Here is a 17,722-nt window from a genome sequence, read left to right on the forward strand (position 1 = left end):
CTACGTGTGATTATGATTCCTGCCCCTCACCCCCTGCCATGAACAAAATGTGTGCTTTCTAAAAATACTGCTATTGAAATATTCCAGGGTCCCAAAGGGGGTTAAATTGTGAGAAAACAATAGAAACGGATTGTCGTTTTTCATAAGGTTTGAGATCATCTGAATTTGAACATGTTTCTCTTTTCCTTGTAAAAGAGTCTGAGAATACTATTCCAGGCCTTTTGAGTCTTTTTTTTTTTTTTTGAACTATGCCAACCTGTAAGTCAGTGTTTTCAGTATTTTCATCTATTCTGTTTTACTTTTGTGTTTTGCCTTTAAATCATCTCAATAATCTTATTTCTGTTGAGTAATTTTCTTCTAACTGTCGCACTCTCCTCTTTATATCTTTTAGAGAAAGTTGTATATTCTTTTAGGAGACTTACATACTACTTGATTAAGAAAAAAAAGTATTATTACATTGTTCCCATATTTTTGATTTAGCAGGCACAAATGAAGAACCTGTTTGGTATCATTTTTTTTATTCATTTAACAAATAATATTTGAATGCCAGAAACAATGCTAGGCTCTGGGGTATATATATGAGTGATATAATTTCTGAAATTAATGAGTTACATTCTAATTAGATAGCTAGACATTATAGTATACCGCAGAAATATATGTGTGATATCACTAGGTTCAATGACAACCCAAAACAACAAAGATTAAGCTTGAACTCAATTATAAAGGATTAAGAGCTGGGCAAGTTGTTGAAATATTGCAGACAGGAGAAGATAGTGGTTTGCTGGCATATTCCGAGAATGTAAAGTGGTTCTCTGTGATGGGTGTCTCTGGGGCCACATGTGTAACTTTCTGTATCCTAACGACTCTTCATTTTATTCATCAACTCATAGTTTGATGAATCTGAAGGAATTTTTAAACTGGAAAGTGTGAAGATCAGATTAAGAATCATTTTGACAGGAATAAGGGATTTAAACATACCAATCCTGAAGAGGCCTGAGATCAATTAAGAAGGACTCTTCCTGGATAAACTAGAAAAGGTGGGGAAAGCTTTAACTGAAACAGTAATTTTTATAGCTAACCCAGAATTCTAAAATGTGCTATTTAGAACTCAACACATTTTGCAATTTTAGTTTAGCAGTAAGATTCATGAGACTTAAACATAGGATATAAGTTTTAGAAAGTTTCTGAAGGTATTCCTTTTTTTTTCCAGCTTTTAATTATTCAGTTGTTTACTCCATACAAAATACTTATATACTGACCTACAACTATATTTTTCTGGCATTTTGTGTGTGTGTGTGTAGAGTGTATGTAATTACAACTACTTGAAAATACTGATTTCTGTATTGCTCTCATGAACCTGGAGCTACATTTTTCTACAGACCTTTTGTACCGGAAAATAAATTTTTACCATTTTCATTTACAATTTCACTAAGGCAGTAAGTTTACAGAGAGTGCTGTAAACACTCTAGAATTCCAAAAATTTTTTTAGCCTTTATTCATTTTTGAGAGAGAAACGGAGCATGAGCAGGGGAGAGACAGGAGGAGAAGGAGATACAGAATCCAAAGCAGGCTTCAGGCTCTGAGCTGTCAGCACAGAGCCTGACGCAGGGCCTGGAACCCAGAAACCTTCTGTCCGTCTCTCTCTCTCTTTCTCTCTTTCAAATTAAAAAAAAAAAAAAAGAATTGCTAACCTTATAACAAACAATAAAGCTAAAATGGGAAATAAATAGAAAATGGAGATAAGAACCCAATCATTTTTAAAGTATCAATGTTTGAGACATTCTTATTTTGTGTATGTTTGTGTGTATATATATTTTTTTGGTTACAATTCTGAATTGTACAGTATTTTCTATTTCTGTCCTTGGTTTTTCATATGGAATTTTCATGTGTTAAGCACATATTTATTTCCTTTACCTAGTTGCTTTTCCTGTTGACGGTTCAAAGGCTTATGAGTATGACTATTTCTTATTGGTTTGAGTATTTCTGCATAGAGTCTGAGACTCAATGAAATTTAAATCCATTGTATTTTCCCATGTTCATGATCTTTCTACCTTTCTGTCTTTTTTCCATTACCATTTGTTCCCTGGATAGTCTACATAATTGTGCTGGACATTATGGATAGAAAACCTAACTAGCCTGAATCATGTCTTTTCTTTCTTTTGTTCTAATCTGAGGTATTGAGACCACGTTCTTTTCATCCCCTCTACTACCAGTCACCATGATGCCCTGTGTTTTCCCCACTCTCCATCATCTCTCCTGCTATATGCTAGTCCCCTGGCTAAAGGCTTCCCGGTGCTAGTAGGACTAAGATCAAATTCTAAAACATGTCAGACAGGTTCTTCATAGTCTGGCAACCACTACCTCTGGTGTCATTCTCCCTTCTCGCAGGGTTACCCCGTGACATGAGTTGTGCTTCAGTCTTCTATTAAAAACAAACAAACAAAACATGGTTTGCTAAAAATGCCATATGCTCTATTACCCCTCCTTTGTGCCTCTTCTGCAGGCACTTAGCAGGCAAAATTGCTGTTCTTTGCTTCCTCTGTGCTCCAGAGTATTTTGTTCTTTGAGCAGTTGTTAACTTTTACCAAACTGCATTTTTAGTTTGTATATCAGTCTCCCCTACAAGACTGAGTTTTATAAAGACCTTGACCTAATTGTCAAGCACAATCTCTGGCATAAGGCAGACGGTCAGAATAATATTTAGTGGGAAGCTGTTCAATTTGTCTAGCATTATGAAAGTATGAAAATAAGATCATGCGTAAAACAGAAATATAAAAATTTATATCTGATATGCATATGTGCCTAATAGGAAGCATAGTTCATTATGACATAAGGCATCTGTGAAGGTATTCTAGACCAGACAATTGGGAGGTGACTATCTGGAAAATCAGGTTTTTAAGGTGCCATCTGGGACACATTTGGGTCTAGATAAGCTTGCATCTATTTTTGAGTATTCCCAAAGTGCACTAGATGATCCTATATGTTTATAAAGACTTGCTGAGTAGAAATATATTGTATTCCATGTAGCATTAGTATAGGCATTAAAAAATATATATATCAGGCCTTACTATAAATAAAATTGCAGAGTGTTAATCATTTCCAAGATAGCTGTACGCTGTTCTTTTTCAGGTGCATCATTACTGTAATAAAGATTTACAACATAAGAAAATGTAGCGTGTGATAGATTCACAAGAATTTCTGAGGCCCAGATGAGTATATTTGAATGTGTTTTCAAGTGTAGAGATTCAACAACATACTCTTTTACATTTTATTTATGAATCCTTTGAGCATTGTACATGAAAGACCTTTCAGTTTTTACTTTAAACACAGAAAATGTATTTTGGTAATTCTCTTTTAATTTCAAAGAAACTATGGTTTTTATTTTTCAGTGTTGAAAATGAGTCCATGAGCAGAAGTCAGAAAAAGGAAAACGTACTTTCATCAGAAGCAGTAAAGGTATAGTTTCAAATTAATATTATTTTTTTACCATTTTATTTTTTTAATATAACACAATTTATTTTTTTTAACATATGCAATTATTTTCCGTCATTTACAATACAGTAGTTACAATGACACTCCAAACAGAACAAATTAATATTTTTTATATTAAGTAAAAATATTTTTCTTAGTTTCTGCTCCTTTTAAATACTGTGTTTTATTTGACATTTCAGAAAGAGCACTATATTATTGATGTGTAAATCCAGCCCAGCTCTGTTGGACATAGTATGCGGGGCGGGGCTGGGGGAGAGGGCCCTGAGAGAGTTGGAGCGTGCTCATCCCAGCTCTGCCACTAACCTTCTGTGGGGCCTTTAGCTGAGACACTTAACATCTCTGAGCCTTAGTTTTTAGATCCGTGAATTGGATTGCCTGACTGCCATAGTTTCTTTTCCCTACGACATTCTTTGATTTACGTTGTGTTTCCCAAATGCTTCTGACATCTAATAGTGCTTTTGGCAGGCAGAAGTTAACACGTTCTTGCATGTTCGTAGTATGTGATGGATATTTTTGGTCAGCTCACATGAACTGGCTTTTATGGTTTATATAGGACAAGCATGAAAAGTGTGTAAGCTGCACACCTGCCTAGATAGTTACTGATAAGTGTAGTTAAAAATCCTTGAGAATCACTAAACTTTGACATTTTTTTTTTCCTCATAAGTTGTCTTGTAGCCTTAGACAACTGATCTTGGTAAATTCACGTCTACTGTTATTTAAGAGTGAGAGGCATGTTCTCACTCCCCTGCTGCTGTCTACCTACTGCAGAGGAGTTTGCATCCCTTGTTGCCTTTCAAGGGTAAACTTGCTTGGGACCCCTTCTAGTGGTTTTGGTCTCTTACCTCCTGCCTTCTTTTCGAACTTTTCTTGACTGTCCATCCCTCCATCTTCGCTGGCTTCTATTTCTCTTCTAAAACACAGTTTTGTTTTCTTTCTTTTTGGGAGTCTGGTTATTTCAGTCATTTCATTTCATTCCCAGTTTTTACCCAAAAGTTTCTTAGGAAAGTCTGTGTCAATCACTGTTAAATTCTTATTCCTTTTTTTTGTTTGTTTGTTTTTTGTTGATCCAAGTGCTTAATTTAATTTTATTTATTTATTTTTTTATAATAGTTTATTGTCAAATTGGTTTCCATATAACACCCAGTGCTTCCCCCCACAAGTGCCCCCACCATGACCATCACCCCCTCCCTCCCCCCCCCTTTAGTCCATGGTTCGTCTCCTGTCCCTAGTTTCCTCACACATGGGAAGCTTAATACTGTGCCTGATACACATGTCACAAATACTCAGTAAGTAGTTAAATGAGTAAAAGTCATTCCATGAAACTGCTGACATTTTGCTAACTACAGTCAGTAGTCTATTCTTAGTTTACTTATCTGTTGAGACACTTAATTTTCCAAGTCTTGTCTTTATAGAGATTTGCTTTTTTATCTTTGCTTCCATAATATCATACTTTGTTTCATTTCCTGCTCTGGCCAATACCTTCTGTTAACCTCTAATTTTCTGGTGAGATGACTTTTCCTATTGATGTTTCTCAGAGTCCTCAGTCTTCCTCATTGTCTTCCAAAATAATATCTTTCCATCTTCTTGTTTTACTTTTTGGCTCTCAGATCTCTATTTGACATGCCTCTTGAACTCTAGACTTGAGTGTCAGCATTCCAGACATTTCTGTATGGATGGCCTTTTATACCTCAAATTCAGTCTGCCCAGAGTCTTGCCATTTTCAGAGATGTTCTCTCTATATATATATTTGGTTGGGAGGTGGAAGTGATGGCAGGTAGGGAGGATCCTTTAACTCCTTGGGAAAGCAGAAGAGCCCTGGACTCAGGTATTCCATCTGAAGATTTCCAGCCAAACGCTTTACTTTTTATCCTGTGTCTCACACTGTCCTGAGTGGTACCTAGTGTCTTTAAAATCTGAGCTTTTTCTGGTTGTCCATGGAGTAGATTGTTTCCTTCACGATCAGAGCTCTCCCCCTGGAGAGACAGTTGGGTAGAAGCTTCCTGTGGTCAGTTACTCTGCCTCCATCTGCCTTAGCCTTCTAAACATGTTTTGAAATCTCTTATCTGCTGATATCCATTCTCTTCCTCTCTTTGTATTTATAACTTAAACAATTCTTTTACTATCATTTTATAATGTTTTGTACAAGAGAAGCAATTAGCATATGTGCTTCATCAACAGTGTTAATTAGAATTTTTATCTTTTTATAATCGAAGAAAGTGAATCTCTGAGATTGTCACTTAACAAAACCTACACTGATAGTGTGAGAAGACAGGAGAATTCAGATACAGTTCTGTATAATACTTCACATTTGTGAACTTAATTTATAAGATATATTCATAAACTAAATTTACCAAAAAGAAATCTTATTAAAATGAGATTCTATTTTCAGAAATGAGTCATGAGCTAAATAAAAAGAATTAAATATGGATCATAGGTTATAGATTCTCCAATTCATTCCTAAATAAATTGATGATTGTTAGGCTTGTTCTCAATAGTTTGACATCTGCTTTATATAAAATTTAACTTTTGTCCCACTTTAGAACTGCTGCTTATAACTAATCATAAAACTTTTGTTATAAAGTTTCTAGAGTGGTTTTTAACAGGTGGTAGTTTATAGATGCCTATGATATTCCTCTGAATAATCAAGGAGGATCAGTCTAGTGCGTATTACTATGATCTTTGATTTATAACACTTAATCCTGTGAACAAATCCTGTAACAACAAAGACCCATATTTTTTTCCTAGTGCTTATTTTTTTAGTTAGAGAGAGAAAGAATGCAAACTGGGGAGGGGCAGAGAGAGGGAGAGAGAGACTCCCAAGCAGTCTCTGCACTGTCAGTGCAAAGCCTGCCATGGGTTAGAACCCATGCACCACGAAATCATAACCTGAGCTGAAATCAAAGAGTTGGCCACTTAACCAACTGAGCCACCAGGCCCCTCCCCCACACTTTTTCTTTAACTATTGCCACTGTTGATTGATAGGTAAAGATGGGAATAATGTAGCTCAAGGATACCATATGGAAGAGAAATAGTCACTAACTATTCTTTATACTAATATTGAGTTTACAGTGCTGTTTAGTAAGATAGACCTATTAAATTTATACATCTGTTCATATTTTGATATAAAAGTTCCTTCTTTATTGATCTTTTCAACTTTTGCATTGGCCAAAAGTGAAATGATAGCCAAATTTGAATGCATTAAATGTTTTCTTGGTTAGGCTAGGGGAAAGTTGATTGAACTAATTTTTTAAATAAATGATGCCCTTAATAAATGCTTGCTACCTTTTTTTCTCATAAATACAGATAATAGCAGTAAAACATCAATTTAATATAGAGATTTTCACATTTTTCTTTTCAAATACAAGAACTTTTTTTTTTAATTCTATTGTAATCACATTTGGAACTCATTTATAAATAGATGAAAGCAAAGCTTTGGTTGATAGAAATGTTGATGATGGAATGAGTTGTCTCAGAGTAAGCCACTACTTCTCTGCCTCTGCCAACCACGGGCCTCCTTGGAAAAGGTTTAAAATTACATGTGCAGTGATGGAAAGAACAGTCTTTGGAATCCCACAAATCTGGGCTTAAACCCCAGCTTTCCATGTGGTAGTTCTGTAATCTTGGAAAATTTACTCAACTTCTTTGAACTTTGGTTTGCTAATCTGCAGTGGGAGTATGTGGAAGGTCGTTTCATAGACGTGCTTTGGAATTAACGACGATAACACATACAACACTGCACGATGCTGGTCACAAAATAGGTACTCAGGAAAAGAGCTGCCTTCTTGCCATATACAGTCAGGCTAAAACTTAGAAATAACTCTTCGAGAATAATGCTGACTTTTTCTGGCTGAATAGTATAGAAATAGTTATTAGAAACATTAATTCTCTATCACATTTGAAAAGAAGGCATACATGGAGATATATGCATTGAAATTTAGCTGGAAGTAAAAAATTTCTCAGCCCTGATTGTTTCCATAAATGACTAAGGCCATCAGAGTGTCCGAAGTGGAGATTGCACTGTGTATCACTGTGGGGCCAGATGACCAAAGGAGCTGCCAGGGCTGAGCCCGTCAGTATGGCTGGTGCTGGCCTGGGGCCTTGATCTTAGAGTTTCTGGGTGTTGAATGTAGTGTAAGGTAACTAGTTTGATTTGCAGCTGCTCCATTCTGTCAGAGACCTGTAGTGGTCCTACTTTTGGTATGATGGAGTACCTTATCAAATGGAAACTGTCTATGAAAGTCTATGAATGTACTTCAGATTTCTGTGGGTAAATTTTCTTCCTTGGGTGCCAGATATTGATAACATTAGAAAGGGGTTCCAAAAAGCTCTCATAGAATTAAAAATATTTATTATTCTGGCCCAGTGTTTTTATCGGAGAACCCTTTTACCATAACAGAAAGGGTGGCCTTTCCTCTATCTTCTTTAAATTTGTTCCTTTTTCTGTCCTTACACATCTGCCCTGATTGATTTCTGCCTACACCTTAACCCTTGACAAAGCTCACACATGTCCTTCCAGCCCAACGTGTTTTCCTAAGCTTTAGGGTAATAGAGCCAATTCTTTGACCTACCTTTTCTGTCAATGTAACTGGGTATAAGATTTGACACTCTCAAATTTGAACTCAGTCTGTTTTGTCTAATTTCCTTCTCTTTCTGTATTCCCTGTCTTTCTTAAAGGTGCCACCAATTACCCAATCTTGACATCTGGAAACATCTCTGTCTTTTTGTCTCCTCATGGTGCCAGGGACCATCAACAGCCCTTTCTTCCTGTCAATACTCATTGCTACTCTACAGCTGAGACTTTTCTTATTTTAAACCAGCAGTTTTTTACTCCCATTTTTTTTTTTTTTCCTCTGACAGATGATAAATGACTGTCTTGGGTCACCTGTGGTTGTGGGCACTTATTTGGTACACTATATATAAGTACATCCCTTTGTCAGAAATTACATGGAAATGAAAAACTGAAGGTAACATTGCAGATAAAACAATTTCATTCTAGAGTATTTTAACTTTATTTATTCATTTTGAGAGTATAGTAGGGGGGAGGCAGTAGGGGGAGAGTGAGCGAGAGAGAGTGAGCAAGAGAGAGAGAGTGAGCAAGAGAGAGAGAGTGAGCAAGAGAGAGAGAGTGAGCAAGAGAGAGAGAGAGAGAGAGCAAGAGAGAGAGAGAGTGAGAGAGAGAGAGAGAGAGACTGACTATAAATCCCAAGCAGGCTCTGCAGGGTCAGCTCAGAGCCCTACGTGGGGCTTAAACTCATGAAACTGTGAGATCATGACCTAAGCCAAAATCAAGAGTCAGATGCTTAACCGACTAAGCCACCCCATTTTAGAACATTTATAAGTGAAATTTCAGCTTTTTAAAAGTGTTTATTTTTTTAGAGAGAGACTGAGTGTGAACAGGGGAGGGGCAGAGAGGGAGACATAGGATCTGAATCAGTTCCAGGCTCTGAGCTGTCAGCACAGAGCCCAATGTGGGGTTCCAACTCATGGACCATGAGATCATGACCTGAGCCGAAATCAGACACTTAACTGACTGAGCCACCCAGGCGCCCCAAATTTCAGCTTTTTAACTAATTTTAGTAATAAATTATTTGTGACATCTCAGAACTGATCACAACACAGATATGACATAAAAGTTGCAGATAACTTGTTATGTTAAACAATAACCAGGTTAGGGCAAAATAGTTGATAGCCAACCTGCTGGCATGTTCTAATTTTTTAGTAGAAAAAAAATTCTGTGATAAAAATGTTATATAACCTTTCAAACAAAATTACTTTAACAATAAGGGCATAAATAACTCATCTTTGCACTTTACCATTAGTTGTAAAACCCATTTATTGGAAAATATTATTCATGCAAATATGTATCAATAGTTTATAGTTAAACAGCCCCCACAAATTAAATCCATTATAATGAAGGTAAATAGTGATTTTGATTAAAAAGTTTAGCACCACTTAAACTATAGCTAACTCAGGATATCAGTAATAATCTGATAATAAATATCTTCCTCAAAACTGAAGAAATTTTAACTGTTGGTGGTAGAATTTAAAATATTGGCAAATTTGTCAAGTAATGTGTTAACAGCCAGATGTCTTAGGAGCAAACTAACTAGAATTCTCTATTATAAGCAGCTGGTTTTAGTCTATGAGTGTCAGATTTTAGTACCTGTTAATAATTTAGTTGATAGTCCTCCTCATGGCGAGAGCATATAAAATTGTTTACCTTTACCTGGTGGCGGCATGGAAAACTGGATGGTAGTTATTTTCATTGGAAGAACGTGTAAGTAGGTGATTTCCATTCTGAAAAACCTGAGTTGTATTAGAAATTTCCCAGGCAAAGAAGCAAAGGAATAAGTGGTCTCAGCAGTGGGAATAGCATTATTGCGCAGATGTTCTGTAGTAAGAGAAATCGAGGGGAGAGAAGAGATGGGGAAGGAGTGGATGAGGACATTAGACATTGCAAGCATTGTGACAAGAGATGAAACTGGAGAAAGACACGGGTCTAGACCCACCCGTACCTTGAGTGCCATGCTCGAGAGTTTGGATTTTATCCTGACAGCAGTGCATAGCCTTTAAAGGTCTTTAAAGATGATTAGAATCTTGAATTCTAAAAGACCGTTCTAGTTTCTGTCTGGAGAGTAGACGGGACAGTGCAAGCAAGGAACAGGTTAAGTAACTGCTGGCAGTATATTGGGAGAGGTCATGGTATCCTGAGGTTTTGTCTGACTTTAACAGGTGGGAATGTTAAGGTTTGCAGAAAAAGAATGGAAACAAAGTGTGGTCATGTTCAGTTTTAGATGTGTTCAGCTCGAGGTTCCAGTGAAGTATCCAGGTAGAGATGGATGTCGAATTGATAGTTGGTTATGATAATATATCAGACATACTGTCTGAGCTACAAATAAAAATCTGGGAGTCATCTGATTAATTTGTGGGAAATGAAACTTCATAAGAAGATCATGAAGATAAAGCAGTCCTAGGCTGGAAATTGGAGAAACATGTTACATAGGGAATGGCTAGAATGGTGTGAACTGGAAGGAGATGGAGAAAGTTTAGAGAAGAAGGTAAATCTGAGTAGTGTCATGGAAGCCAAAGGAAGATTGCTTATCAGGAAGGGATTAAATCTCACATTCTGTAGACCCATCATGTAAGAGCAGGACAGGGGGAAAATGTGTATTAGCAAGTGGGTCAGTGTATTTTAGAGATTGTGGTCAGCACAGCTGGAGAGGGAGCCAGATTGCAAACATTTGAGTGATTTCGGAGGAAAGGGGAAAGAAGGTGGTGAGGGTTACGAATCCTTTTCTGAGGAGGTTGGTAGTAAAGAGTAGAGAGGGCTTTCCTTGGACATTTACTTATGAACATAAGGGGCAGATGAGGAACTTTAATTCCCAAGGAGACAAGGACTCAGAACTGGTGCTGTGGTGGAGAAATTTGCCTTGGGAGGAGGAGTCCTTCCTTCGTGGAGAGCATCACGAAGGAAGCCTCCCAGGCGCCACTGGAGTCAGGGCTGTGAGGGAGCATCTGCATGAAAGAGCGGGTGGGGGGCTCTGCTGAGCAAGGCTGTGGGAGAGGGGGTAGGAGAGATGAGAAGTAGCTGCTGTGGAAAATGAGGAAAGAGTACAGACAGATTTCCAGCAGAGGCTATAAATTGTGAATTGTTGGCTACCTGAATATGCATAGCATGCATATACTTGGAGCTTTTTATTTTTTTATGTGTTTTATTTATTTTTGAGAGACAGACAGCATGAGCAGGGGAGGGTCAGAGAGAGAGGGAGACACAGAATCTGAAGCAGACTCCAGGCTCTGAACTGTCAGCACAGAGCCTGACACGGGGCTTGAACCCACGAACCATGAGATCATGACCTGAGCTGAAGTCTGACGCTTAACTGACTGAGCCACCCAGGTGCCCCACTTAGGGCTTTTTAAAGCAAGACTCATTCACTTAGGTAGAAAAGATAAAACTAGAAATTTTCTGGGTGGGGATGGACAAGAAATAAAACAAAGAAACTTTGTGGTTATTGTTCATTTGATGGCCAGATAGAAAATACAGGAAAATTTGTGGGAAGTGTAAGAGAAGACAGAAGCCGTGATGAGGCAGGGACAGTGTGGTAAGACATCTGGGAAGATGAGAAGGTGGGGACACTGGGAATGCCTGAGATGGAGTTTCAGAGGTGATGCAGTCATGGATAACGCTAGGGTCAGAGTTGACTGAAGAGGCAAGAAGAGTGGCAGTGGAGGTCACTAGAGTTGAGGGCACTAAGGATCTGTGAGTCGGGGTGTCTGAAGGCGCACCCTTGCTGTGCGCAGTAAAGGTAGAGTCTGAGGTAGAAAGGATGACCAAGCCAGATGCTTGACACAGTAAAGGGAGAGTCACCTGGCTCTTCACTGTTTTCCACTCAACAGGCTTTTTGGTGACACACTCTACCCCATGACCTTTTTAACTTTATATCCTGTGCTAGTCACCATATTGGGGCAACATCTGCAATCTGTTCCCTGCTATAGGCTACTCAGGGAAGGTGACACACTCTAATACCAGTTGGACTTGAAAAAAAATCTTACAACACTAGAATATGGGCTCCATGAAAGCAGAGCTCTTGGTGGGGTTTTTGTTTGTTTTGTTTTGTTTTTACTGTTGCGTGTAAACATCTGGAATGGTATCCTTTTGTCATCATTTACCAAATGAGTGAATGCTTTCAAGTTTGCCTTGACCCTAACTGCTACTTGGTATATCCATTTCTGCCAATTACTAGTACATTCCCCAGAAACCATCTTCCAGGTCTTCTCTCTCTGGGGAGCCCACATCCCAGCTCCACCTGTGTGTCCCTCCTCTGGCTTACATCTCTCCTCTCACTTTACTCAGCTCATAGCCATTTGTTGGACCTTGATCTCTGTCTTCCCCACTTACAGCATTGCTCAGGCCTTAGCCACTTCCTCACCTCTTTACCTAGTAGGTGAAATGTCTCTGCTCCTCTCTAAGGATAGTATTTGTCCTTTATTAGCATTAGAAGTATTAGAGACGATACTGGTCTCTTTATCTTACTTTGTGCTTTTTCTTCTGGACCCTGCCATCCTCCTCTCTTGTATAGCCGTCACTCTCTTTCCAGTGGGTGCAGAGCCGATCCACAAAACAGGATCAAAAAGCCATCTATTCTATCTTAGACCTTAAACTGTCGTATTCTGTCTTTCCTTTTTTTTTTTAAGTTAAAGAACTTCTCAAAGTGTTCCCTTCTATTTACTGACTGTTCCTATTCCCTTGTATACCTACTACTCCTGGCTTAACACATTCGTTGGAGGCAGAGGCTGCAAGTTCCTGAGTTGTTGCAACTGTTTTTCCTGCATTCTTAGGACTTCTCTATAGTCCTCATTCCTCACTGACTACCCCAACAACTACTGGAGCAACTCTTACAGTCAGTCACATTTCAAGGTGCTAGAGACACTGCACTGAATAAAATAGACAAAAATCCTTGCACTTGTGATTTTTACTTTCTAGAGGAAGAAACAAATATTAAATAATAAAAGTGTATCTGTGTGTCTGTTTGATACTGACAAGTACAAAGGAGAAGATTCAGAGAGAGGATATTGGCACTTTCGAGTGGAGAAATTTACTATTTTAGTGTGACTGGGGAAGCTTTCAATGAGGAAATGACTTTGAAATAAAGGCCTGAAGGAGGTGAGGAAAGTGAGTCATACAGCTGTGTGGGGGAAGAACGTTCCAAGCAGAGAGAAGAGTAGATGTACAGTTCCTGGGATATGAGTGTACCTAATGTTTCTGAAGAACCGTGGGAGAGGATAACCATCTTTCTTGCCCTCACGTTGGCATTTGGCATTTTCTCCCCATTTGCTTTTGGAAATCCTTTGTCCTTTGCAACCAGTATTCTGGAGTGATGAGCTGGTCTGGTTTTGGCCTTTTCCATCTCTCAGTCATTTCTTCACTGTTTGCACCTTTTTAAAATATCTTTTTTCCCTAGAGTTCTTTTGTTGGTCCCCCTTTTATCCTGCACATACCGTAGCCTTTTTCCACATTGCAGTCTTAACTATGCTTCTGAGTACTCTCCAGACATCTCAACTTTTACATCACCAGGGGACCAAAAATTCAACGTATTGGCCATCTAAGTAATTCATTGCCTTATCTCCTCCCACCCCCACAAAGGCCCTAATTTCACCTCTCCTATTTCCCATATCCATTTTTTTATTTTACTTAAAATAGTCGCCCAATTTAGAAAACTTAATTGTCTCTGACTTTATCTCTCTCCTTCTGCTTCTATGAGTCATCTTATCAACCTCCTTCTCTCTTCTCTTTACCCCAGTCTTTAGCCACACTGCTGCCATGACAAACACAGTTCATACTTGTGTCTTATACTGTGGGTCCAGGATGTTCTCACCCTTTAGGAGCAAGCTCAGATGTTCCTTCCTCGGTGGATTCTCCTCATCCCCAGTCAAGTTCATTGTGTCTTCCATTGTGTGCAGACCTCTTCTAAGCCCCACACGGTGGTAACCATCTCGCTAGACTGTAAGCTCCTTGAGGCCGAAGCTACATTTCACTAATCAGTATCGCTAATGCTTTCCTTTGCTCCCAGGTATTGGGCACAGAGCAAAGAGAGTAGAGAGATGGATGAAATTAACCTAAGGGCATTACATTGCAACAAATGGAATATGAAGGGAAAAAAATTTCCCAATTCCCCAGATACATAATGCCTTCATCAGTAGCCTTTGTATGTTATATTCAGAATACCAACATCTTTGAGAGCAACTGGAATTGATGTTTTGTTTGCTTGAATCCTGGCTGCTTTCATTCTACTCCTTGGAACATTGGCAGACAGTCCTGCTGGCAGGCAGCACTGGCCCTGGCCTGTGGCTGAATTTTATTGTTTAGGCTGAGGGGAAAGAGCAGCTGTTTCAGATGCGACTTTACATTTTAATTGTATCAATATAGAATTTATTGTGTTTACTTTGAATAGCAGTGCACTTTTATGCTAGTTTTTGTTTCTAGATTTAGGTTTTTTTTTTTTCTTGTTGGTATTTTACTAAAACCAATTTCTCATAAGATTTAGGGAAAAAGTAAGCAATGGAGACATCTATGGACAAAAAAATGCTCTTCAGTAAGCTGAAGATACAGAGATTCTAGAAAAAAGAAGCTGAAAATTGGGGGGAGGAGCACCTGGGTGGCTCAGTTGGTTAAACTTCTGACTCTTGGTTTCAGCCCAGGTCATGATCTCACAGGACATGAGTTTGAGCCATGTGTCTGGCTCTGTCCTGACAGCACAGAACCTGCTTGAGGCTCTCTCTCCCTCTCTCTTTGCTCCTCCCTGGCTTACTCTCTCTCTTTTTCTTTGTCTCCAGAACTAAATAAATAAACATTAAAATTTTTATAAATATATATTTAGATACTGAAAATTGGGAAGGAAAAACAAATGGTTGTTTTTTAAAAATTAAATGTATAACTCTAAAAAGGTTAAATGTAAATGTTTTCACTTAGCAAAATATTTTTTTGTTTGTTTAGAAAGCAGTCCATTGTATTTTGAAAGGACTTGTCAAGTAAAAAAATGATAGTTGAGGGGCACCTGGGTGACTCACTTGGTTAAGCATCTCGACTTCAGCTCAGGTCATGATCTTGCAGTTTGTTGGTTCAAGCCCCACGTTGGGATCTGTGCTGACCGCTCAGAGCCCGGAGCCTGCTTCAGATTCTGTCTCCGTCTCTCTGACCCTCCCCCTGCTCATACTTTTGTCTCTTTCTCTCTCAAAATAAATAAACATTAAAAAAATTTTTTAAATTGATAGTTGAGGCAGTGAAATAGTTTTTTTTTTTCCCCCTTAGAGAGCATCTGCAGACGTGTGAGCAGGGGAGAGGGGCAGAAGGAGAGGGAGAGAATCCCAGGCAGGCTCTATGGTAAGTGCAGAGCCCAACACAGGGCTCGATCCCACCACCCTGGGATCATGACCTGAGCCGAAATCAAGAGTCAGATGCCTAAATAATATTTTTGACAGAAATTATTTGTCTTGGGATTTTACTGATGTCAAAAAATGTAATCTCCATATTCTCTTAATATTCCTTTTTTTTAAAATCCATTGCCTCAATTTTATAAGTCTCTTTTGTGAATCTCTAAAGCATTTTAAGAGTATTTACAATATTCTAGTGAATGGTCTATAGTTTTCTTTCTTCAGATAGCTACCCAGGAAGAGCAGTCATACTACCTATAGGAGGAAAAAAAAATCACTGTTCTGTTCATGTTACAATCTTAGTTCCTTTTAACAGGAAGAAATGTGTGGCTGATAATTGCAACAATTTAAATGGCATAAAGGACAAGAAAATGTATATCTTCATACACATAAGCAGTTTTAAGTGTCATACTAGCATTTCTTTTGCCAAACTGAGAGGTCATTTATGCTGATTTTAGGAGGAGAGGGCACAGCTAATTTATAACGCAGGCTCTCACGATGAGCAGAAGGTTGGAGGGATGAGGTGGAGATGTATGGGATCAAGTTGCAATTGAAACTAGTAAAAGGTGAGACTTTGAGTGACTGACTCTGGAAGGTTAGTGATACTCTAAATGTAGAGACTCACAAGTTTTAAGCTCCTGACACATAGAGAAAAATGCTGTCTGTATATTTCCTCAAAAATACCCTCTGACTCCAAAGGTGGGAACAAACTTAAAATTAATTTCCGGGGCTAATAGGTTCTAAACAACTTTTTAAGCTTTCATATGCTAAAGTTTATTAGTGGTTAGTGGAACACTTCTTTGAACTCTTTTGAATTTGGATTAAAATATGGAACAAGGTAAACAAATAACATTATAATTATGATGCTCTTGCCTGCTTGAGGATCAGCCTCTTAATAAAACTTTATCATGTGAACTTACAGTGCCCTAAGGTGCTTTTACCTTGGTGTACTGATCTTTTCTCTGCCTCGCACTTGAGCTTTCCTTTTATGACGACTGGTGAGCATGACATCTGACAGATACTGTCAGACGTTCCTTTTACAAGTAGGTGAGCAGGCATGTTTGGAAGGCAGGCTGAGTTGGCACGTGGGCATAAAGCTAATGAAGCTTCAGGGAAGAGTGTGACATGGAATGTCAGTGAGTTCTTTGATACAGCAGCTCAGTCTTTGCTCACAGAGAATGCACATGAATATGCTTTGCTTTCCTAATAACTTAATTATGAGCAGGTGAAACACAGCTGCGGAATTGTTTAACATCTGCAAGGGTTCCCGGTACTTCCCAGGGTGTGCATTAATGCACATCTCAGGGTTTTGTGTTTTACTATTAAGGATAGTGGGCTTTTCCTCTGAATTGATGCACCATGTCACTGTCTTTTCTCATTAACAGTTTTATACAATGTGGCAGCTTCGTGGGTTAGCACAGTCCCAAAATGAGGTCTATTTAGGTGTTGTCTAACGTACAGAGTGCTTGAAAGTACTGTCCATTAGCTTAGAATAATGAAAGCTGAATTTAAATATACACAAAATTTATCATGATCTGTCTCTTCACTTCTCCATCTTTCACTCTTCTCATTTTGTACCCAAACTCCATTCATCTTTAACTCCTTAGAAGCTGGCACATCACTAAATAGAGCTGGGGGGAGAGGAGGCAGAATAGAAAAGAGATAGGGAAGGAGGGAGATGCTCAAGCATCACAGGGTCACCTCTTAGGTCTCCTTCAGAGGGCACTTCGAGGAATCATCCTCTGAGTTACCTCCTCTGCCGTCCCTGCTACCAAACCTGGACTGGTTACTCCTGTTCTGGCTTCCCACTCGTGCTCTACTTCTCTCTCTGTGACACGTACTGTTTAGCTTTAATTTGTGTTGAGCATGCCCTTCGTTAGACTGTAAAGGGCCAGAGGAATCAGAAGCCATCAGTCTTACAAATGTATCCCTGGCGTCTGACACGGAGTGTGTCATATAATAGGTTATTAGTCAATCTGTGTTATTTTGTAAATGATGATGTTTATAATTCTCTATCTTGTTTTCAAAGATTCCCCAAAGTGAGCACAAAAGGAACCATGCTGAGAAGCTAATCACTCTTCCAACGCAGGAAGATTCCAAAAAGCAAAATGACCTTTCTCACTCCACTTCAGATACCAAAATAGGAGAAAGTGATAGACAACCAAAGGAAAGCTTTTTTCAGTTTCTTGGTAACTTATTCAGTATCTCAGGAAAATCATCCGCTGGTGATGCCAAGCAGTCTTCTTCCAAGGATGACCATGACAAAACTGAGAAAGATTTACAGAATCACAGTGACTGT

General features: G+C 38.6%; 1 protein-coding gene across 1 annotated transcript in view; it reads left to right on the plus strand.

Moving 5' to 3' along the window:
- Positions 1-17,722, plus strand: part of CRYBG3 (crystallin beta-gamma domain containing 3) — a 99,954-nt gene that overhangs the window by 8,120 nt on the left and 74,112 nt on the right. The window contains exons 2-3 of the mRNA XM_029938691.1: positions 3,390-3,456; positions 17,453-17,720. Coding sequence (XP_029794551.1) covers positions 3,390-3,456; positions 17,453-17,720 — 335 coding nt within the window. The remainder of the gene's footprint in view (positions 1-3,389; positions 3,457-17,452; positions 17,721-17,722) is intronic.

Source organism: Suricata suricatta, chromosome 5 (genome assembly GCF_006229205.1).
Source record: "Suricata suricatta isolate VVHF042 chromosome 5, meerkat_22Aug2017_6uvM2_HiC, whole genome shotgun sequence".
In the NCBI taxonomy this organism is placed as follows: Eukaryota; Metazoa; Chordata; class Mammalia; order Carnivora; family Herpestidae; genus Suricata; species Suricata suricatta.